Source organism: Cebidichthys violaceus, unplaced genomic scaffold (genome assembly GCF_023349555.1).
Source record: "Cebidichthys violaceus isolate CVI_PGR_0920_01 unplaced genomic scaffold, fCebVio1.0.p SCAF_42, whole genome shotgun sequence".
NCBI classification, from domain to species: domain Eukaryota; kingdom Metazoa; phylum Chordata; class Actinopteri; order Perciformes; family Stichaeidae; genus Cebidichthys; species Cebidichthys violaceus.
In genome coordinates, this window is record NW_027176617.1 from 847,639 (window position 1) to 872,030 (window position 24,392).

The following is a 24,392-nucleotide window of genomic DNA, read 5'->3' on the forward strand; positions in this document are numbered from 1 at the left end:
GTAAAAAATGAATACATAGATATAAATGCATTGTTATTTAATAAAATAATGGTATCGGATACCAGATCCAGTTATATGAGTTGGTATCAGAACAATATGCGACGTCGGTATTGGTGCATCTCTAGTTAGTTGCAGCCGTTTTGTACACACATGATACCATTTAAAGGAGAAATCTGTTTTACTCTAGCCACATTTGTTGACTTCCCCCCTTGACTAGGTCACACTGTCTGTGGGGAAAACAGTGAAGAGCACTAAATGTCATTGATTGCCGGGAGTGTGATTGTGCCTCAGTGTGTTTGTAAGTTCACTCCAGCAGAAGATGAATAGCAGCCTTACACAGGTCAAACACAGAGAGTGGTGGGGGTGGGAAGCACATGTTTGCATGTGTTTCCAGATACATGCTCTCACTTGTGACTTAGCACGCCCCTGTGATGAAGATGTTCACCTCTGAGGTTATGCTGGTATGATGTTTGACATGTTTTTGATATGATATGTAGGGAATTTGACTGTCTAATCTTGGTGTGACGAGACTTGACGAGCCCTTCCCGTCAGTCACATGAGACAAATTCATGGATGCTGTAATAATACAGAAATCTCATCTAACACTACATTATTATAGGCAGCTACAGGACTGGTTATCTGAAATACTGTGGAAATCCAACTCTGAATATTTATTATGAGATGTAACTATGCTGTAATTCAAAACCTCTGCTCTTTTTCCATCATTGCACACACAAGATTAAGAAAATTCGTGCACAAGGGGTACCCTTTTTTGCCCTCACTAGTGTGTGTGTGTGTGTGTGTGTGTGTGTGTGTGTGTGTGTGTGTGTGTGTGTGTGTGTGTGTGTATGCGCGTGCGTGTGTAGGTGCAACTCTTTCATGGGGAACTCGGCGGTGCAGAAGAAGCCTCAGTCTAAGCCAAAGAAGCCCCACCCGTCAGGGCACAAGGGAGGCAGCAGCTCCAGGGAGCCGCAGCCCAAAAGACTGGAGGAAGTTTACAACGCACTCAAACAAGGCCTGGAGTGAGTACACTTACACTGTGTAATCACACACATCACTCAGTCAAGCAATGAAAATGTCTTCCTTTTCAATACATCAACTAATGAAATGATCCAGAGTAATCATTTATTTTTATGTTAATTTGTTTCTTTATTTTGTACCTTTACAGCCTGTTTTTTTCTGCCACATTTATTTAAATAACTGCACAAATGTTTATGTACCAATGTGTTTGTATTGCCATCATTATATACAGACACTGATTTACATCGCAGAGATTGACAAAGTTCCATCTACTTGAATTTGTATTAAACCTCAAGTGTTTCCCTTTATTGTCCCGTAGTGAGTATCTTGAAGTTCATCAAACAGAGCTGGACAAACTCATGTGTCTGATGAAAGACATGAAGAGAAACTCTCGTCTGGTGAGAAGCTACCGTCCATTATATTACACACAAGCAGCAGTTTAGTTCTGCCATACCCACATCTTAAGGACATTTCAGGACATGTGCCTTTTCACTTTCTGGTAAAGAGTTTGATGAGAACATCAACAAGACTCTCATGGCTGTACTGCGAATGTTAAGTTAAAGCCAGGAGGCACTTAGCATAGCTTAGCATAAATACTGAAGACCTGGCTTTATCCAAAGGCACTTCTAAAGCTCACCAAGTAACGAGTAGTATCTTGATTGTTTAAGTATTACAAACATTTAATTGTAAAAATTCAAATGAAGCTTTAGAGGTGCTGGTAGGCATATTTAGAACAGAGCCAAGTTGTTTCTCCCTGTTTGCAGAGATGCTATTGTTATCAATAAGCTAATTATCTGCTTACTCTAGTTAAATATTCACTGATGCATGAGATTGCATCTTAGTCTCAGTAAGAAAACAAAGAAGTGTTTTTCTCAAAATGTCAAACTATTTCTATAAAGGCCAAAATCACAGTTTTTCCATCATGTATAGCTACTGTTGCTTTTATCCCACAAAAAATCAGTGAGACAACAACAAAAGTTTTGGCAGCTGGGATCACTTCAGATCTCCGCAGTTTTTATTTTTAATTTTAATGATCATGCATCACATACAATATTAATCCATCGACTTAAACATCACATATTCACACATTTTGATTTGCTACAATGTATACACACACACACACACACATACATATTGTACACATACAGATTCAAGGCTGACAGTGGAAAGAGTGTTTAACAGGATCTTTTTTGATGCGAGACAACTATAGTCGGCTTTGCATTTTATTAAGCAGCTTCATCTCTGTCTTCTGTACTAACTGTGATTGTGTGTGTTTTTGTGTCTCTGTGTGTGTGATTTTTCTCTCCAGGGAGTGCTCTACGATCTTGACAAGGTGAGTTGATGGAGGGGAGGGTCTGCTGTAACAACTGCTCTAAGTTTGACGTGTGCTGGGGGGAATCTTTGATGTAAAAAAATAAATAAAAAGAGAGACGAAGGAAGGGGAAAAAAATGCTAGAAAAATGAGGGAGAAAGGACAGAGTGGAGAAGTGAGGAGCTGAAGGGATTGAGGAATAGTGCAGGAAAAATGATGAGAGAGAAAGTGTGTGATGGGACAGGAGAAACCGCTTGAGAGGAATTAACTGAGATATTTTCAGGTAAAAACAACAGATACCATTTAGATAAACACTTTGCCAAACTGTGACAAACATTTAATGTTCACTGATGATCTCAAATCTCTTTTTGTATGCAAAACTATGTCTCATTATGTCATGTAGTGTGGACAAACAAATTGTTATGTTTACAGCTTTAAACCAGATGTGGCAGATGTGGGCACTAGTAAATTATTGTGCTGTGTCTTTCTTTCTGCAGCAAATCAAAACCATTGAAAGGTACATGAGACGCCTGGAGTTTCACATGAGCAAGGTAAGAATTGATGTGAGGGATTGATATCAGATAATGCTTAAAATGTATCCATCACAAGTTGTTTCGGGTTCTGTTCTGAGTCTTTAGTCAGATTTGTTGTCTGCATTTACGTGGTATACTTGGAAAGCATCCATCAGGTGCTGTTTAAGATTTCATATCTCAATACCTCCTTTCACTTTAAGCCTCTCCACATAACATCAACACAGTCACTCAGAAAACCACAATACTGTTCAATAGTTTGACATTTCGGGAAACGTGTTTATTTGCTTTCCTTATTGTTTGATCAGAAGATCAATACCACTCACTCATCTGTCCGTCATGTATGAAGCTACAGCCGGCAGCTGGTTAGCTTAGCTCAGCATGACTTAGCTCATTCCCCCTGTTTCCAGTCTTTATGCTAAGATAAGATAAGCAGGTGCGGGTTGTTGCTCAATATGGTGTCAGTCTTCCTCATCTAACTCCCAGCAAGAAACCAAATTAAGAATTTGTCATTCTGATAAACTAATAATTTCCTCACTTCCTGCTGGTTGATGTTGATTTTTTACTCCATGCTTCTCCGACTTTGTCGGGAAGGACAAAGTCGGAGAAGGAAGGATATTTGCTGCCAGGTTAGGGTGGTATTCCTGCTCTTTTCTGGTTCATGTGTTGATGCATTATGGACGTTTCCAGCTGTTTTGATGGTTGAGGTCTCCGGCTAGGGAAACTTTTTTTTTTTCCTGTATCTTCCTTTGTAGTCTCCTCCCTGGTTGCCTATTTGGGACATTAATCCCCTGCAAGGTTGCGCAGCACATCCACATCCCTGCTTTGTAGTCCTGTAATAGTCTCCCTCGCTGTGCGTCAAATCAGATGTGACAGCAGGCAATCAGAATGTGTGCACACACACACACACACACACACACACACACACACACACACACCCAAACGACAGTGCAGCTCCGAAGGTAACCATGGTTCCCCAAAAACGAAGCCTTTGTAGTCCTGAGGAGCCAGCTATTGGGTGACCTTAACATTTATCTTCACATAAGTCCTGGCAGACTTTAAAAACTCACCTTTAGATGTCCAAAAGCAAGCACGTGTCCAGAACAATACGACAGAAGACAAAGATTTGTTGAAATGTTTCCGTAGAGTGAAGATGACAGTTGATCTGGGTCAGGTCGGTTGGTAGACTACAGTGAGACGTGATTGTCAGAGTCCTTTTTTAAAGAAGAATAAGAGGAGGGAGATAGAGGGGATATAGAAAAAGGGTCTGATGAGTCATTTGAATATGGTGATGTTGTCTTCGAAACTCAGGAAATGTATCTGCCTGAATGCTCCACTTTTGGCCTTGATAACAAAGAGAAAACACAAGCAGATACAATACTTGTTCTGTCTTGTGAGGTTGTCACAGGATGCAGTTGAAACAAACACACACTCAAAGCCCTTCTACTTAGCATCCAGCATGACTCTGAAGCTCTTCTGTTCTTCTACGCTCTGTGCAAAAATAGATTTGAATGCACTTGTAAATATTTGAAGTGACTGATTTATCTTGTCAGGCAAATAAAAAGCCTCAAAAGCCAAAGCGTAACTAAAAAGTAAGTTAAATCTAGCACGCTCTGTGCTCGTTCATTCTAAATATGTACCAGCGCTTTTTCCAAACCCTTGTCTTGTCATCGACTCTCTGACTTTCTGCAGGTTATTGGCTAGAAATGAAATAGTGTAAATGTAACAAATTTTCACAAATTCTTTGATCGTTTGTCATCGTCTCTTCTAGTTTCTCCCCTGGCATTACTGTACAACAGACACTATGATTCACTGTTATTTGACTGTAAGAAGTTGTTCAGTGTAGCAGATGTTCTTTTACTTTTCTAACAGAAATGTGATGCTCTGAAAAAAATTATGCAACTTTAAAGTTGTCTTTATTAGACTTTATTAGTCATGTGAAGTGATTTGTGATATAAATATAAAGTTAAAGCCGCTGTATTTAACAATCTGAGCAAACAAACTAATATTTTCTACGTAAAGATATAATGGTTAGCTCTGCACTGCTCTCATACATCGGTTACCGCTGATAACGGCGTCCCGACTGACGGCGTCGTTGTGGAAGTGTAACCACAGGTAAACACTATTAGCTCTGTCTGCACTTTCGCCGTAGTTTGCACTGTTAGCACTGTTAGCTGCTGGCTCGCCGTCGACATGTTGAGAGCTGTTGAGAGGCAATCTAAATGCTCCCAATCTCGGATCTTGCACCTTTGAGTAGGGAAGAGGAAATGCATACTCAATTTATTTACAAAACTAATTGCAATGTCAGGTCAGCCCTTGATAACCCCTGCCTGTCCCTTAAATGGCCATTGGCTTTACACACACACACGACAGGTCCATTTTACAAAGCTTAGCTTCAGCAGATGGCTGTTGAGTGAGATCAATTGCTGAATGTCCAGCTAAGAGAATCAACCTACCACAAAAACATCATGTCAAGCATTATGAACCTTTTAGCTCACCAATTGGCCCAGCCATGCATGCCTACAAGATGTAAACATAAAGTGCATGTTTTGTTGGAGAGAGAGGGTACAGTTTAGCCTGTAAAGAAAAGGAGGAACCACCATCAACTTTATATTTTCTTATATTTGTACCATCAGAGTGATGAGTACCTCAGAGATAGGAATTGCTCCATCGAGCAATATGCTAATATGGAAATGAGTGTGTGTAGGTGAACGTTACATAACCAGTCTGTTAGTATGTAGTCAATAAAAAGATTATATGTTAGTGTCTTAAACATAAACGTCATTAAACAAAACGTACAAACAGTATGATTAAAACTGGAGCCAGAAAAATGTAGCTTGTGTAGATTATCTCATCTCAGAACAGGACAAGAAAAATGTCTTTAAAGTTATATATTCAGCAGCTTTGAGCTACATACACTAAGTGTGTATGTGTTTATGCTCAGGTGTCCCCCTTTGTGCGGGACAGCAATCATCCATGTGTGTGTGTGTGTGTGTGTGTGTGTGTGTGTGTGTGTGTGTGTGTGTGTGTGTGTGTGTGTGTGTGTGTCACATCAGCCCGGTCTTTTGTTCCTGCTCGTGCTGCTGGCTGCCTGCAGATGTCTGAGCAGTAATTGGCACACATGGAAGAAGCAGGTGGCCCAATACAACCCCTATGATGTCCTGTATGGGATAGGGTCTATTGTGTGTGTGTGTGTGTGTGTGTGTGTGTTGGTTACTAGTTTTAGCAGGTCATCATTAAGGAGATGAGTGACAGAGATTGAAGGTGAGAAGAGCAGCTGCCAGGCACCTTCTCTTCCCCCAGGAGAGAGAGAGAAAGTGTGTTTGTGTGTTAATCGTGCCAAATTCAATCCAGAATGAGTATAAATAATTTGCATGTGATTATTTTTAATATAAGGCCTTTTTGCTTTCTCTTCTTCCCTTGAATACTAATCTAGACACACACACACACACACACACACACACACACACACACACACACACACACACAGTTCTCCAGAGACGGGCTTGTGTGTTTGATGCCGTTTGATGCGGCCCGCCTGTTTTAATCTGCTTATAATCACTCGCCCTCTGGCAGAAAGTGTGTGTGTGTATGTGTGTTTGTATATGTGTGCACACCTCAAATCCCACAATCCAGGATAATGGCAATATTTTAAGAGGATTCCTGCTATATCCTAAAGATTCACTGCTCCTATTTAAAATCCCACAGTTTAAAGTCTAATATACAGTCAATACAGAGACAATCCTTTATAACTCCAAATGATGCTTCATAAAAACCCACCAAATTGAACTCCACCAAACAAGTGTTATTATATTGCGATTTTAGAAGGATTAGCTTGGGAGGGACCTAAAATAAGAAGTCAAAATGGATACTTCACCCTTCATAAATGTGAACACAATATTATCCTCTCCCTGGGCATAATTGATTCCCCAATAAAGATTTTCCCGTAATCCTTCACTGGGTCTCTGAGCCATTCAGGTTTTGTCATGGCTGTAATTAATACACTCTGTGTCCAATAGAGGACTCAATGTAGAATACATTTACATTTAACATCCATTCACATCTGGTAAGAGTTAAGAAGGTTCTGATGATCTTTTTATGGGATGAATTTTAATTCTTGTTTGTAAAATTATTTCTATAGTTTCAGAACAAATTTGACCAAAAAAAAAATCCATTATTTATATTATGAAGGTTATAAATATAAAGTTGTACATAGATTGTACAAATATCTTGATTCCCTGTTTAATGTTTTGGTCTGTAAAATGTCAAAATATAGTAATAAATATCCATCACAAGTCCAAGGAAGGCAAGGTGACATGTTTATACTGCTGTTTTGTCCAAATAAGAGTCCCAAAATACAAAATATTTGATAGAAATAGAAAATATATATTTTCCTATAATGTGACTAAAACCATTGACTGTTTATTTAAATTGTTCCTAATTCATTTTGTAATTAATCTTATTTTTTTGTTGTTTGATGTTACTGCGTGTCTTTTTAGATCCATCTGAACAATTTCTTCACTAAAACAAACAGCTTGAAAAGAAGTATATGCCAGACATGGCAGACCTGTATTAGACATGTATTATATGAAAGATAATATGTTTTATCCATCTGCCTGTGTTGAGGTTTCCGTTTTGTCTTTGTTTGTGTTTTGCCTTTCATGTTTCTTTTTTTTTTTTTCTGGGGTGAAATGTGCCCGAGGTGTCGCAATCTGCTGACGGCCGTCCTCTGGAGTGGAGCTTGGCTGACCTTCACAAGGACATTTCCTTGAAGGCAGCAAGGGGCAAAAATGAGCTTAATTAGCTTCTAATGATATGATTACTGATTGCCAGAGAACAATGATGGATATTCATCAGCCCCAGTTTGTGAAGGCCCATAATTGTGACAAATAATTTTACCCAAATAAATAACCTCTTTGTAGATGTCTACTCATTTGTGTGAGTACAATAATGTACTCACACAATAATTCTTGACTTAATCGGTGCAAAAGTTCTTGACGTATGAATCCTGTTTTTTGTTTGTTTTGTTTTTTACACTTTAGCTCCGCTTCATCCACAACTTAAAAATAGAGTTTGCGTCTCATGTTTTTCTTTGTTTTGTTGTAAACAAACAAGTTTTAAAGCTGTCGATTGATGGCTCTGAATTGAGAGCTGAGAATAACAGTCGTGGTTGGAGGTTATTTTATAGCTGGCTCAGCTCAGCTGCTGCACCCCGCCGCATACACCACATACCACAGACAGACAGACGGGGCTGGGTCCCAGCAGTGGGTGGGGGTGCTGAGGGGGCTGGTTGGTTTGAGGTGGAGATGGTGGGATTGGGGTGCCGTCTGTATTTGTGCCCAGATATAGTAAGTATGACGTCACCAGGTACAAACATCCCACTTTTACTTCCTATCATAAACCATCAAACATAAACTATCAAACAAGAACAACATGCTGTCTGTACACATGTAGCCATGTCCACATACACAATCACAGAGTCTGCTCACACAAACATGCTGGCAGTGTATGGTTGAGACACAAAGATACACAGACAAACACTCAGAGAAGCTGTTAGGATGGCTGAAGCCAGAATGGCCCATTTTCTACCGCTTCTCCCTAATGAGTGCCATAAAGAGCGCGAGGCATCAATATTTTAGCACCCTAGTCAGGCAGGCTGAAATATTTCCCTTTGATGAGGCTCACCAGAGGTGTTTTGTTTTGCCCAGCTGCCACTCCAATCATATGTGAATTCGGGAAGGCAGGAAATCAGACAGACAGGATGCTGACAATCTGGACTGTAAGTTGTGGTTTCAGGGAGAAATAACTTTGAGTGACTCAGCAAATAAAAACATTAATTTGAAATGGATTACCATAAGATTGGGCTCATGATACCCTGAGGATGAATCTTGCAGATTTTGGTGATCCCCTGACTTTTCCACTCGCACAACCATGAGGTTCACATCTGGTTCTAAATGACATATCTGGCTTTTCACCGTGATACCATTTTTGGGGGGGAAATCGGGAAATATGCTAAAATAAAGACAGGACAAGATTGAAAATCTAAATAAATAAATACTTAATATACTTTTATATATACTTTTTAATAATTCATTCTAAAACTACCTTGTTAAAATGAGGAATATGGCCGACAGAGTTCAGACCACAGAAGCTTCATCCCTTTTGGTTTTCCAGAAAAGTTTCACCATTGGGCTCAAGGCAACTATTACTGCTGTGGTTACATCATCTTATCTTGATGATTTAATTCCAGTTAAAACTCCAAAATGTCAGCTCACAGTAAGGCAGCAGGATGTTGATGGAGTTGTTCCTTCTCCCTGTGGGTTTAGGTTTGATGAGGCTGGTGCTGCAAACTGAAGTCAGGCAGACGTCGCCAAATGAGCACTAAACGCCGTCTGTTGTTCCCCCGCATTGGGAGTGTCCCACTGGGGTCGCGCAGTACAGTTACACTGATACATACCAGCTGTATCTGCTCAGTTGAGGACTCTCTTCTACTCGGTTTATCTGCCTGTCCCTGTCTTGTCTCACTTGATAACTGTCCTGTCTAAAGCCGTCCCAATTTATTTTCCTAACAAACCTTTCATTGTTTCTACCTTTGAAGTCTCTTACTCTGTTCAAGAATATGAACATTGCAAAAGAATCTTCTTAGTTACATTTTATCCTGTTATTTAGACCTTATTTTCACTCTCAATAATGCCAATTTTTGCTGTCGTCGAAGACACATTGACAAATGTTACTGACTACTGCTCAAGCCTAAAGCTGTGTTGGGCATCCTTGAATGAATCCCAGTGAGATGTGAACACATCCAGAATAATTTAGATGGCAGGTGGAAGTTTTTTGGGGAGTTTGCCTCGTGCCCAGGGATGTTTTGATGTATAATGTATGGAGGGTTTCAAACTTCAAAGACTCGCGTCCTTTCATTAGTGCTGAAGTTTTGTGTGTGTGTGTGTGTGTGTGTGTGTGTGTGTGTGTGTGTGTGTGTGTGTGTGTGTGTGTGCGTGTGTGTGTGTGCGTGTGCGTGTGCGTGTGCGTGCATTTATTAAAGATGGAGGGACTCTGTGTGCTTTCAGGTGGACGAGCTGTATGAGGCCTTTTGCATCCAGAGCCGTCTGAGGGACGGTGCCAGTCGGATGAAGCAGGCCTTCTCCTCCTCTCCCTCCACTAAAGGCACCAAGGAGAGCATCGCAGAGGTCAACCGCCGCTATAAGGAGTACACTGAGGTACTGGCATAGATCATGTTCTTCAGTGTTTGAGGAAGCAAGAAGCAGCAAATTCTTCTGAGGAGTTTTGCACAAAAACGCTTGTTGAAGCTAGGAAAAATCAGCCCAGTGTTGCCAACTCTTTTTTGATGAAAGTAGCTAGAAGCACTAGCTACTTATGTCCCTTATTCAAGTTAGCAACACTGACTGTCCCTTCGAGCCTCCCTCCAAAGCCACTCCCTCATACTTATCACTATGAACGTAAAGAACGAACATGGTTATTGGTAGTTCTCACAGCGATAGTAAGACTCCGGTGACGAGCAATGAATGCACAGGCAGAATACGTGCAGGCAGGCAGATAGCCCGTCAAATGATTACATTATGAATACAAATGATTGGACGGGCTCATTAGAGCGACATCCACAGATGCTAGAATTTTTTCCTTTTTTGTCAGACAATTTGAATTATTGATTGCCATCAGGATGTATTTATCAAATATGATAAAAAAAATCTTTCTGAAATACATTACCCACTTTAGCTTTAATCTTGTCAAAATCATATAAAGTTTATATGTACAAAAATATAACAATATACATTAAACACTTGCTCCCAGCTGATAACGCCCCCAATATACTTTAATATCTATTACAGATTACTGCTTACACTGTCATGTGTAAACACTGACATGTATTGTTACCTACTTACAAAACAACCTTAAAACCCTAATAACACACGCACACACACACACACACACACACACACACCTGTCATCACCTGTCCTGAGGGCTTACACCAGCCGTCCTGACTCTAGTGTTGACTGTCTTTGTCAAAGTCTGTCGAGATAACTTGATTACTTTTGTTGTTCTTGTCTTGTGTAACAAAGGGCTGTTTATGTGATTAATATCATCTATCTCATCTCCAGAACATGAGCACGTTTGAGAGCGAACTGGAGAACCTGCTCGGGGAGTTTCATATCAAAATGAAAGGTGAGAAAAATGACAAGTAAACCCACTTGCATACTGATGTTGATTTCTGAAATGAGAGGCATTAATCCACTGATGTTTAAAAGAATGTTTTTCATGATGAACTGACAAGTAATTATACTATATTGACTACACCACCTACATACTGTATTGAGTATGTAGGAAAAGTTCTTAGGCTGTAACAGAAACGGCCACAGCTTTTTGATAATTATGTCTATTAAGGCCTTGGTATACTGTAATGAAGACACTGAACAGCTACATTGTAACTCACCCTGCTAAATACTAAAGTCACATAAAAACAAAAAGGTTACTTGGCTTGGCTTTTTTTAACCCCATATCCTGTACAAATATTGTTTTTAAATCAATATCCTCCCTCTGACAGGTTTGGCAGGCTTTGCGAGGCTCTGTCCTGGAGACCAGTATGAGGCAAGATCTTCTTTTTTTATGTAACACAGAGATGTTAGTTAAGAGTTGGGACAGGACAATTATTCCTTTAAGTTCAAGTAAAGAACTAAGTTTGGTATTTTCCAGCAGAATTAAATGATAGAATATCAAAAGGCTTCAGGCTTACTTCTTTCTTTTTTTACACTGCCTTCCCATCCTTTCCTTCATTCAGATCTATATGCGGTACGGTCGCCAGCGCTGGAAGCTGAAGGGAAGAATTGAAGTGAACTCCAGACAGAGTTGGGATGGAGACGAGATGGTCTTCATGCCTCTCATCACTGACCTCATCAACATCAAGGTACTGAAGAAATCCAGATAAACTAGCTTTGTGCTTCAGTAAATCAACACGGTTCAGGGTAAAGAAAAGAACGATGTAGAAACCAGGCGTTCAGCTCATGTGTAAGTTTGTTTTCAATAACAATATCCAGGACAGATTGGTGATTATTCCGACAGGTCATGACTATATTTAATAATGAAGCGGGTGTAAGAAAACAATTCAACAACAATTACCTGACTTATGTCCTGATGTCAGAAGAACCTGCATTATCATTTTCTTGACCTGAGTTGTAAATATATGGTTTTTTTTTTACCTCAATCAGGTGACTGAGCTGAAGGGCCTGGCCTCTCACATGCTGGTGGGCAGCGTGATCTGTGAGACCAAGGAGCTGTTTACTGCCATGCCTCAGGTGGTGGCTGTGGACGTTAACGACCTGGGGACCATCAAACTCAACCTGGAGGTCACGTGGTAGTAAGTTGACTCGTATACGTATAGCGAGCAGTTGCTTTTTTATGTTATTCATCATACAATATCAGTGTGTTCTGTAGTTTTTTTCAATAAGTTTGTTGAGGTTGCAGTCTTTCAGCCAGGTATTTCTACAGAGCATTTCAACACTATGAATTTATCTCACAAGCGTGCAACTCATCAGTGTGGTACCATCTGTATGTTAATCACTGACTTATGTTAAGTTACCACAGTAAACACCTACAGTAACTGTTATTAGTGCGATTGCTTTAAATTCAATCTACATTAGTTGTGATTTTCTGCCATCTGGTGGAGAAACCTAGTCGTTACAAGTTACGGAAGTTAACTAAGCAAAATAAACCTTCTCTGTGATAAAACCAAGTGAATGAGATCATATATACAGTACATGTAGGTAGGCATAGAGAAATCATAATAAGAGTCGTGTTTTGATCCCCCCTTAAGCCCCTTCGATGTTGAGGACCTGTCTTTGTCGTCTGGTAACTTGAGCAAAGCCACAGCACTCCAGAGACGAGTGTCGGTCTACAGCCAGGGCACGCCGGAGACCCCCACTTTCCAGGACACCTCCTTCTTTGTGAGTCCAACACACAAACCTTCTTTAGCTTCATTAGTGTGGTGGGAAACAGTAGTGTTTGTAGAGCTGAGAACAGACTAGAAAAACCTCTGAACGTTGTGTGTTTTAGGCTTATAACAGACTCAATTGTGGTGAAAGAGATGCCTTTTGTCTTTTACACCTCCATAGTGCCAGCACACTAACCTGTCTACACCCTGTGCATATCTTATCATGGCCCCATGATATTGCAAACATTTTTTTCTGTTGATGCATCATGCTAATGTGAGCAACACCAGTGCTACCCCTAAACTAACCCTCACCCATTTCCCTGCTATCCTCCTCTCCTTTGCATTTCCACATCAAAACCCCTTACCCACACTCTGTCCCACTACACGTTTATCCATCCCTCCTGCATCACACTCCCCTGCCCTCACACAAATACCCAACACCCTGTCCTACTTGCCTGCGTGCATTGTGTGAAGAAGTGGCGGCCATATCCCGTGGAGCGCCAGCGCCTCTCTTTCCTGCACATGCTCCGAGACTCCCTGCTAGAGAAGTTAAGGCTCAGTCGCTCGTTTGGTGACCTGGCCTCACTCCGGCCAAGGCCCAAATCCAGTCTGGAGGTCTATGTGAGTGTGTTGCGGCCCCTCAACCTTTTTGTGCCCCCTACCTCATTGACATGATGGGGATGCACTGTGTTCCTCTGCTGGTGTGGACACACTTGGGCTTGTCCAGTCCTTTTCTGTGAGCTGCAGAATGCAATGTGTGGCTTTTTGCATGTTTATTTGCACGTGCTCTTGTGTTGTTTTTCTATTCATATTTAATTTACTTTGATTCTGTCTTGGTTGAACAGATTCGGTCATAAGAATTTAGAAAGAAGGATGTTTTAAATATGTGTGCCATCTCTTTTTCCACTTGAGGGCTTTCTCTTGTACTTTTCATCTTACGTGCACTGATTTCAAGATTTATCTCAGTATTAAAGCTACAGTTGGTATCTTTACTGAAAAATATTTTTCATCATATTTGCTCAAATTGTCACTGTATCCTGACAGTAGAACACAAGATAGATGTTATGTGAAACAATGAGGTTCCTCTGCCTCCTTTTTGTGCTCCTGATGGGATTTGCAAGATTCCACCGTGCCCGAAGAAAAACAATCGATCAGATTCTCTGATGCAGCTGTCAAAACCTCTGACAAAACCATCAAATCTGAATCAAGATTCTTTTAATGCATTGCCTATTCCTCGCCTCAAATGTATTTAGAAAAATATTTTAGTGTACTGTTCAGCTGTTAGATAAGAAAGCTGGTGACTCAGCCGCCATGTTGAAAGCAGTTGAGCCAAAATGAAGCACTGGCCTTCGGCTGGAGCATTAAACTTACCAACTGTAGCTTTGATCTTCCATCGTTTTTGTTCCACATATTTACTGCTCTGTCTCTTCTTTCAGTCCACTTTACCAGATGATGTCTTTGAGAACGGGGGTTGTGGTGTGGCCGAGTGTAAGCGTCTCTCCTTCACCTTTTCGGACACCTCTGGTTCCATGCCCAGCCCCGCACCGAGCTCCCACTCCCCAGGCCAGTCCAACCCTGAGATCACAGTCACTCCTCCAGAAAGGGACCCGTCACCCACGCAAATCCTCCAAACAAGGGAGGACTCTATCGCTGAGGAGCATTTAGTGGAAGAAGAAGAAGAAGAAGAAGAGGAAGAGGAGGAGTACGAAGAAGATGGGGAGACGGGTAGTAGAGGAAGTAGGGGCACTAGTGCCAGCCTCGCCAGTGATGAAGCCGAGGTGGCAGAGGACTCTGAGTGGGAGCGCACAGAGTCCCAGCGAAATTCTAGCTCCAACTGTGGTTCAGCTGCCACGTCCCTCTGCTCTGACGGCCACCTGTCTACAGTGGCTCCAGAGGATGTTTTCTTAGACCACACTGACGAACTGAAACCTGTGGAGCTGGATACAGAGGAAGCGGGCAGCCTGACCAGGCAGCTTGTGAAGAGGCTAACATCTTCGGACATTGTGCCGCCAGGTGAAAGCTCTGCGGATGGAGGTGGAAGTCTGAGCTGGGCAGGAGAGGGGAGCAGGGCTTTCCTGGAGAGCAGCCTGGAGGAGGCTATCCACAGCCTGCTGATGAGGCTGGAGTCTCTGAATCACCGCTGCCGAGAGCTACAGGACCTGGAGCAGGAAGTGATGCGTCTGGAGGACTTACTCAAGGTGACTGAATCCTTCTCTGTATCCCCTTCTAATTTATATTTGCACAATATCTAATATGGGAAAGAAAAATATAGTACTTTCAGAGAATGTTACTTCCAACCAAATGTTTTATATTTATTTATTTATTTTTACTTGGATCTTGGTCCACAATAGTAACTAATTAGATTACACAATCCTTACAATCTTAAGTGTGTAGAAAATATCTACACACTCTAATGACAATAAAAATGAATCAGAAAGTTTGTTAGAAAGAAAAACAAAAGATTGATGACCTCTTAAATTGAAAGTAACAAGTTTAGTGACTTATTACTTGTAAAAAGTAATTTGAGTATTTGAGTAACTAGAATGGACTGTAACAGGATGTATTGACCCACTATCTCCGCCCTTCTTCTTCACAGTGCCGTCTCCCGGGTCACAGGAGCCGATCATCCAGCCTCAGTCTGACAGTAGAGAGTGCCCTGGAGAGTTTTGACTTCCTCAACACCTCTGACTTTGATGACGAGGATACTGGAGACGATAATGCTGTTCTCAGTACCCCCCCACAGAGATCTCCGCTTTTTGATACAGACGGAGAAAGGATCGGGTAAGTGGGAGACGTATGTACGGCGGCACTCTGTGGTTGCTGACATTGACGCTAAGTCAATGTTGTTATTGTTTCATGGCATTTAACTGCTGTGTAAAATCGTCTGCACTGAAAATAAAAAATAAAAGGCTGTTGTTAAGGTATCACATACCAAAACCACAGTTCAAGATGAAGTAGGATACAAGTTCCTGGTGCTTGGTTTTAAGTCAGTTAATGCTCAGCTATTCATTCTTGTAAGCATTGGATAGAAAATCAGAATTGTCTTGCGTCAAAGCAGCACCTGATTGAAAACCATTTAATATAAGTACAGTAGATCACTGTTGGTGACTCTGGGTATGCGCCTCTCAGTAGCCAGCACCCAGAAGCCAGAGGACACCTGAGTGAAGCCCTGACAGAGGACACCGGGGTGGGCAACAGTGTGGCAGGAAGCCCCCTGCCGCTCACCACTGGAAACGAGAACCTGGACGTTGCAATCGTCATCCACCTGCAGTACTGTAATCACCTCATACAGGTAGGGCTCCCAATGATATTTTTTTGCAGTATGAAGGATAAATGAATAGTCATAGTTGACATTAACAGTTTACTGCAACATGCCTTTTGCTTCTTCCTGTAATGACAGTTGTTGACCAATGGGGTAGGTGTGTGGCAGCGTCGCAGTCTTCTCCTCAAACTGTCCGGACAGACTCAGCTGTTAGAAGAACTAGCAGAGCTCAGTGTTGATAAACTGGGATCAATTACATCTTCTGCAGACGGTAGGTACTGAAAAGTGAAAACCAGTTTGCTTGATTTGTGTGTTTAACATTGTATCTCAAGAGTAGTCATCTTGCACCAATTTATGTTTTATTATTTAAGTCTTCTATTAAAGATTATTGCCGTGCAACAGAAAGGTTTGAGTTTGAGGGTTGCAGCGTTTGACCGTCTGTTTTGTCCTTTTCCTTCTCAGTTCTCCCAGGCCTCGCAGATCGCCCACAGCTGATGACTCTGTGGTCAGAGTGCAGCGGGTCGGCAGGACTTTTCCACACCACACTGGACAGAGTGTTCAAACACATGAACCAGCGCTACACAGCAGTGCTGCAGGAGAGACACCCACACAGTGCTGACACAGGTTGGATCATACCCATTATCTTTCTGCAAACAGGCCAAAGGTTGCACTTCAAATTAAATGTTTTTTTTGTTTGCAACACGGTCTTGTTCCTGTGTATTTAATTACTGTTTCACCTGAGTCACTAATTTGGCTGAGGGAAAATTAGATCATTGTAGCTGCTAAGAATATAACGTGGTTGAAACTGTCAATCGACCCAGTTAGTATTTAATAGATCCATACAATGCAAATGTAATTCCAGTTGACTCAAAACAGCATTCTCTGACTTCAGATTTCTTCCTTTTCTATCCAGTGATTGGTGTCGTAGTGAGCGAGATGGTGGACAGGAGCTATCTGGTGGCGGCACACAGTCCTACTGCCGCTGAGCTCTCCCAGGACGTCCTGACAGTGTTTCAGTTCCACAGCTACATCTTACAGCATGAAGTGCTGGACATGGAGACGCACCTCCTGCATCTGGCCAGAGAAGGTGAGGAAAAGAGGTGACATTCACAGCACTGATTAAAACCTTTCTGCCATTGAGTCATGTAAATTCCTCTACTATAATCATACATTGGTCATTCAAAACATAATTTATTTTATAAAGTTATACATTTTATAAAAGAGCAGATCAGTTGATCCAATTTTCACTTGGACTTTCTCTCCACAAGCACCCAAAACTATACATAATAGAAAGTAGATGGACCACAGAAAAACACACAATATGAGTTTGATTGTAAGTAAGGAATAAAACTATGGAGTGTTTTTTATATATGGCTTTAACTTGGTTATTTTAAGGGGTTAAACACTGTTACATTTCTGGATTTTCAAAGATATCAATCAGAAGCAAAGGTCATGTCTGGTGTACAGAAAAGCTTCCGATGATTTATGCTCTACACGATATATCAGTGTTGTTCAACCTTTTCTGAGCCACGGTACATTTTTTACATTAAAAAGATCCCGCGGCACACCAACAACCAAAAATGGCACATTGTAGCATAATACAGCATATATGCTGACAGTTTAATGACAAGTCTCTAAAAAAAACAGAGAAAAAAAAAAAACTCAGTGTGAAACCTGGGCTTGTTTAGATGAACACAAAGCTGATATCCTTGCAGAAGCAGACAGCATCGTTTAATTCTACTGTCTTAAATGAACACTGTCATATTGCGCTACCTACTGCCACCCACTGGCATGGAAGAGTATTTAATTACTTAGCCAGCCACTATATTGCAGGCTCAGACACTCAACAATGGCAAATTATTTGCAGCAACTAAATAATATTTTTTTTGGACCGATTAAGTGAAATTGGACATTTTCCCACGGCACACCTGACAATCTCTCACGGCACACTGGTTGAAAATCACTGTGATATATAATGTTTAAACCTCTGACATGTGTCTGTGTCATCCTTAGAGATGTTTGCAGAGGCGCTGTGCAGTCAGGATTATTCTCGGTGTCTAGCAGAGCTAGAGGAGGTGCCTGTGTCATCCTTGTGGCCGAGAAACAGCACCCTGAGGGCCCTGGCCTCCCTGCTCACTGCAGAGGACCCTCAAGTCAACAAGGTAGCAGCCAACTACCTCTCTTCTGCATCACACAGCTACTTCAGGATCAGAGTGAGTAGTGATAAAGAGAGGGACTGTGTTTGAGAGATGCAAGTGTTTGGAGGCAAACAGCATTTCAAATAGTGTTGACAGATGCCACAAGCCATGTTTGAATGTTCATGTGGGTTTCTACAGGCAGTGGAGTGCTACACCCACGCTCTGTCAGAGGCTGGAGTTCAGAGCCAGAGGGCGGCCTGTTCAGCTCTCAGCTGTCTGCAGGTCAGTGGCCTATTACATTATCTAAAACTGTGATATTGTGAAGATTTGGAGCTAGTTTAGGTCTCCATTTGTGTCAATTGAGGCTAACTTTTTTTTTCTAAGAGATATTATGTCAAAGATTCTTAAGTTCAGAGAAAGCTAATGAAGCTTCAACAGTCTAAGTGGTGTCTTCCTAAAGTACGGTCTTCTTTTGGAACAAAACTTGCGGTGTGTTTGCATGCTGAGCTACAGTGGAGGGATACTTCCTAGTAGTTGCATGTAGGTTTGTTGCTGGGACACAATGCCAGCAACAAAATCTACACCTAATTGCCAGGACAAAGATAACCACTTGATTTGGCCGATGAGACTGTTTAACATTGAAATGCATTTTTGCACACAACAAGGACAGTATTAGGAATGTTTACAGCAACAACAATTTTCTTTCAATGTACGTTACATTTGGCATATACGTATGCTATTCAGATAGTGTTCGTGCATTCAAATTTAATCTGTTTCTATTTTCTATGTTATATTAGTGGTATACTATGATGGCTAATTAAAAAGGAAATAATTCCAAATCTGCCCATTGTTTTTTTTGTCTTCTATGTACTTTGACAAGTGCCCTCTTCACAGAGCTTTTCTGTCCGTCTGTAGGCTGTAGAGAGCATCAAGGCGGTGGTAGCGCTGTGTGATTCAGCTGATGAAGAGCTTCGCCATGTTGCCATAGAAACTCTGCTCACATTTGGTAAGTAATACATTTATGGAAAATCAAATGTTGCTCAGCTTGGTCTTTGCTGCACTTTTACAAATCACTCTATTATTTCTGAAGTGTATTTTATACACAGCTGTCACAGTACCTCACACCTAGCGATGCCACAAGGTCAGATTTTTACTACACTATTTTTGTGGCCAAAATAATTCACAATAACAATCTTTTCTAGAAAATTTAAAAAAAAATGTTTATTCATTGTGTGTTTTGTCTCTTTTGGCAAATAAATTACACTCAAAATACGAGTGTAGGAAGATTTAGAGAATCTGTAACTATTTAAGAGGTGTTGGATTATTTACCCAATATTATCTTTTGTGTATTATTAACATGATACCAATATTTAATTTTCAAAATATTATGATTGTCGTCAATACCAGTATATTGTGACACCTCTAGGCATAGCATAGTAAGTCATGAAAAGTAATAATAAATAAACAAAAGTCATTACATTTTTACATTACAGTCATTTAGCAGACGCTTTTATCCAAAGCGACTTACAATAAGTGCATTCAACATTGGTAATCACAAGAACTACTAGTCACCAGAAGTCATACATACATTTCCTTTTCCAAACAGGCATCTAAGAGCATGAAGCAGAGCATAACTCAGAGCCAAAGTACAGTGCAGAACCAAGAAAAACAGTTAGTGCTATAAGTAATACGAATACAATAAGTGCAACAAGCTAGTATGAAAACAATAAGCGCTAAGTGGAAGGCTGAGGGTAGCACTTCCTGAAGAGGTGGGTTTTCAGCCTGCGCCGAAAGATGGGCAGCGATTCCGCTGTCCTGACGTCAGTGGGAAGTTCATTCCACCACTGTGGGGCCAGGACAGAAAACAGCAGTGACCGGGTCGATCGGCCGCCAGGACCTCTGAGCGACGGGGCAACCAATCGCCCCGAGGCAGCAGAGCGAAGTGGTCGGGCGGGGGTGTAAGGCTTGACCGTGGCCTGGAGATAGGAAGGAGCTGTTCCTTTCACTGCCCTGTAGGCTAGCACCAGAGTCTTAAACTGGATGCGAGCTCTTACAGGTAGCCAGTGTAGAGAACGGAGAAAGGAAGTTGTGTGGGAGAACTTGGGGCGATTGAACACCAGGCGAGCTGCAGCTTTCTGGACAAGCTCCAGAGGTCTGATGGCCGACGCCGGGGCTCCGGCGAGTAGAGAGTTGCAGTAGTCCAGGCGGGAGATGACAAGAGCCTGGATGAGAACCTGCGCCGTCTCGTCAGTCAGGAAGGGACGAATCCTCCTGATGTTGTAGAGCAGGAATCTGCAGGAGCGTGTAACGGATGAAATGTTTGCCGAGAATGACAGTTGGTCATCCAGGGTCACACCCAGGTTCTTCGCTGTCCGAGTCGGCGTCACCACGGTATCATCAATGGTGATGGACAGGTCCCGGTGCGGGCAACCCTTCCCCGGGAGGAACAGTAGCTCAGTTTTGTCTAGGTTGAGCTTGAGGTGGTGTGTCATCATCCACATCGAGATGTCAGCCAAACACGCAGCGATGCGCGTCTCCACTTGGGTGTCACCGGGGGGAAATGACAAGACCAACTGGGTGTTATCGGCATAACAATGGTAGGAGAAGTCATGCGAGCGAATAACAGAACCCAGAGATGTTGTGTAGAGCGAGAAGAGAAGGGGGCCCAGGACTGACCCTTGCGGAACCCCCGTAGTCAGCATGCGTGGTTCCGACACGGCCCCCCTCCAGGTCACCTGGTAGGATCGACCCGTCAGGTAGGATGCAAACAGGGAGAGTGCAGAGCCTGAGACGCCCATCCCCTCGAGGGATGAGAGGAGGATTTGATGGTTCACAGTGTCAAACGCCGCAGACAAGTCCAGGAGAATCAGGACAGAGGAGAGAGAGTTAGCTCTCGCGGCGTGAAGCGACTCTGTCACCGCAAGGAGGGCCGTCTCTGTCGAGTGACCCACTTTGAACCCGGACTGGTGGGGGTCCAAAAGGCTGTTTTGGTGGAGATAGGAAGACAGTTGGTTAAAGACAGCACGTTCAAGTGTTTTGGATAGAAAGGGTAGAAGAGAAACCGGTCTGAAGTTCTTGACATCAGAGGGGTCAAGTGATGGTTTCTTCAGAAGGGGGGTGACTCTGGTGGCCTTGAAGGCCGTGGGAAAGCATCCTGAAAGTCATAGTATAGTATGTCATAAAGAAAACACCCCATAACACCCCATAAAGTATTAAAAATATGACTATGAAACAGGTTGATTTTCATCATACTTCTGTTGGATTAAGCCTCTTTAAAACTTTACTTCTACTACTGAGTCGTCATCAGGCAAATCTAGACAGCGGATGCTGCTAATTTTTTCAGTGATTTACATACCTCACTTGTCTTTTATTTTGACCTGAAGCTGAACTATTTTGACTGCAGGGATACTATTGCAAACTGAGATGTAATAATATTTGCCATCATTTAAAACTGCTTGGGAATACAGTGCTTATAGATAATCCCTTTTGTTTGTGGCAGGTGAGGAGGGGCGACTGGCGTATGAGCAGCTGGACACGGTGCCCGGGGAAATCATCCGCTTGGGCACACGGCGAGGAAACGCCGTCACCACTGCCTTTTGAGCCATCGCCACCAAAAACATCACAAATGACATCTCAACCCCACGCCCGAGGACAGAACTGCTCCTCCCTCGGCTACACCCCACTCTGCACACCTCACAGGGCTGTTAATGACTGATCACTTTATTGATCTGCTTTTCTGCACAGGCTTATGGATCTCTACATTGCCACATTAGATCACTGTTCTTACCAACACTGCCTCCTCATAGGAACTAACACCAAACAAACTGTATCAGAAGACACACAACCTATACCCCTCCTGTACACACACATTTACACCCCTACGCTTCACCCCTTCCTCTCCCTGCTTTCTGAGCCAGGCAGACCGGACACATTAAGTTTAACTGGAGAACACATTTGTCTGGACACAAAGCTGCTCCAAAGACAAAAACTAGAATTTGAGCAATGCGTCTTCGCCTTTCACATAACCTCATTCAACAAGCCACTGCATCCAACACTTATATAATTTACTCATTGATTAATCATCATCTTGATTGTTACAGAGTCAGTTGTGTCACACAATATACTAACTATGATCTTTGTATAATCACTGTCTATCATTAGAAATGTTTTCTGGCGCTTTTGAAAGATTTGCACTGTAAGGCATGTAAATGTGGCATATGTTACACAGCCGGTGTAATGTATGTGCTTGTATTAAAAATATATTTTTAAGTTGTTTTCTAGTATGCTACATTTTGAGTTTCAGGGATTCTTCTACAATTGAAAGATGTGCGTTGTGTTGCAGGGAGGACCAATAATAATTTGAGAATGTCTTTCTAAGAGGATGTGATGTTGTGGTTTAAAAGCTACTTTAACAGCAGTTTTACAGTCTTGAGCAGATTTTGACCTCAGCTATCTATCATTTGGAGGAAAAGGAAAACCTGAAGAGTAGATCTGAAACGGGTCAGCACAGTGCCCACGTTTCACTCGCTCAGCAGTTTATATCAGAGTTTTCTCATACTTGCAGTTGAACAAGTGCAATTTTTCTGTATATACATGACCTTTTTGCACCTAGATGACATTAGAGGACGATTGGTAAAGTCAGCTTGGGCCATTTGAGCCTTGATATGGTCAAGCAGGCAGGTTTCCACAAATACACTCTTGTTGATATATTTTTTCTAACCGGTACAGAGCAAGTCCAGGGCAATAGATTTGGTTTAGGATCGCGCTCCATTAACTTTACAGAATGGAGAATACTTAAGGCTGAGTAAAAGCCTCATTTTGGCTAACTGCAAATTAATACAGTATGTGAGCTAATTCTTATGAGAAGCTGCAGAATGAGGTTTTTCTTTTTTGGGTCCGTTTTATTTCCCTCCATCCTAACTGTAATGTGGGAAATCTGACCTGACTATTCCAACTTTTCTCATTGTAACTGTACTACTGAGTCTTGTGCCAGTGCACAACGACAAAACTCACATTTGTTCATACATCTTATTTATTATTTCCTTGTAATTCTAATATTATTTGGAGTTATACTGTAATAGTGCAGATGACGTTGTGTAAATGAAATGTATATTTATGTTCTATTTTGGATCAGGTCTATTATTTGAAATATTGTTTATCGTTTAAAAAGACATCCATGATATTATAATGTAAGTGATCTCATGCTTAATTTTAATTGGAGTTTATTTTGAAGGAATTGTATTACATCATTATTTTGGGGAAGATTACAATATCATTATACTGTTAGAAATCTTAGATTTCTTTTTCCTATAAGGTATTGAACATGATGGGACGTTATATATTAGAAATATTACTTTATTACTTAAAAGATTTACTGCAACCAAAGGCCAAATTTATTTTAAAATTTTACTAAGAGCTAATAATTCATAATGGAGAATGTATTTTCAAAACATTTGCTTTTTGGCCAGAATAATGAGAATTATATTTCAAAGCACACAATAGGACAAACCCATAATACATGAATCTTGTTATTTGGTTCTAACTGCACAGTCCAAAAGCCATATTGATTAAAAGCAAGTGGTAATATTTTTATGAAATTCATATTTTCTTTTTTAATATCTGTAAATGTGTGAAGTTCTTACTAAAAGCTGAAGATGGTTCAGTTTTTCTAAACAATCTTTTGCAAAACATGGTCCATATTTTAAATAAGTTACTTGTATTTCTTTCATGATGTGAATAGCATTACAGTATTTTGGAAAAGTATCTAATTCATCAACTCATTTAGTGTTTGTTGAATTTTTTTTTGAGTGAGCTTTTGTTTTACAAACTTGCAGTTTACCAGTGTTAAGTCAAGTTAATTTATTGGCTGTTCAATTCCTAATCACCACAAAGTACAAGTTGTCAAAATGTGCACATCTTATCTCTTATTCAGAGAGTAGTTTTAAGAATAACTTGGTACACTTCGTTGAAATTGATCTCTATTCATCTTTGTGGTCAATAGCTTCTGTACTGATCCATTTAGTTGCATACACTTCTCCATTGTGTTTGGCAACATTTCCTCTGCTCATCAAAAGATGCAATAAAGTTTATTTTTGCATAATTAAAACTACAAAATTGTGGATTTTTAAAATAAAGTGTTAAATGTCATTTTTGTTAGCTTTGAATTTGTGTTTTACATTTCAATGT

General features: G+C 41.2%; 1 protein-coding gene across 5 annotated transcripts in view; it reads left to right on the plus strand.

Annotated features, from left to right (window-relative positions):
• ripor2 (RHO family interacting cell polarization regulator 2) overlaps positions 1-24,312 on the plus strand; it is a 64,049-nt gene extending 39,737 nt beyond the window's left edge. For 4 of the 5 annotated variants that reach the window (XM_068728519.1, XM_068728520.1, XM_068728516.1 and 1 more), the window contains exons 3-22: positions 867-1,022; positions 1,340-1,418; positions 2,330-2,353; positions 2,830-2,883; positions 9,930-10,079; positions 10,981-11,044; positions 11,424-11,467; positions 11,658-11,783; positions 12,085-12,233; positions 12,690-12,819; positions 14,243-15,004; positions 15,403-15,587; positions 15,936-16,098; positions 16,207-16,339; positions 16,531-16,692; positions 16,982-17,155; positions 18,082-18,281; positions 18,405-18,488; positions 19,122-19,212; positions 21,706-24,312. In XM_068728519.1, coding sequence (XP_068584620.1) covers positions 867-1,022; positions 1,340-1,418; positions 2,330-2,353; positions 2,830-2,883; positions 9,930-10,079; positions 10,981-11,044; positions 11,424-11,467; positions 11,658-11,783; positions 12,085-12,233; positions 12,690-12,819; positions 14,243-15,004; positions 15,403-15,587; positions 15,936-16,098; positions 16,207-16,339; positions 16,531-16,692; positions 16,982-17,155; positions 18,082-18,281; positions 18,405-18,488; positions 19,122-19,212; positions 21,706-21,806 — 3,031 coding nt within the window. In that variant the 3' untranslated portion in view covers positions 21,807-24,312. The remainder of the gene's footprint in view (positions 1-866; positions 1,023-1,339; positions 1,419-2,329; positions 2,354-2,829; positions 2,884-9,929; positions 10,080-10,980; positions 11,045-11,423; positions 11,468-11,657; positions 11,784-12,084; positions 12,234-12,689; positions 12,820-14,242; positions 15,005-15,402; positions 15,588-15,935; positions 16,099-16,206; positions 16,340-16,530; positions 16,693-16,981; positions 17,156-18,081; positions 18,282-18,404; positions 18,489-19,121; positions 19,213-21,705) is intronic. The other variant, XM_068728517.1, reaches the window with a different exon arrangement.
• Positions 24,313-24,392: the final 80 nt, after the last annotated feature.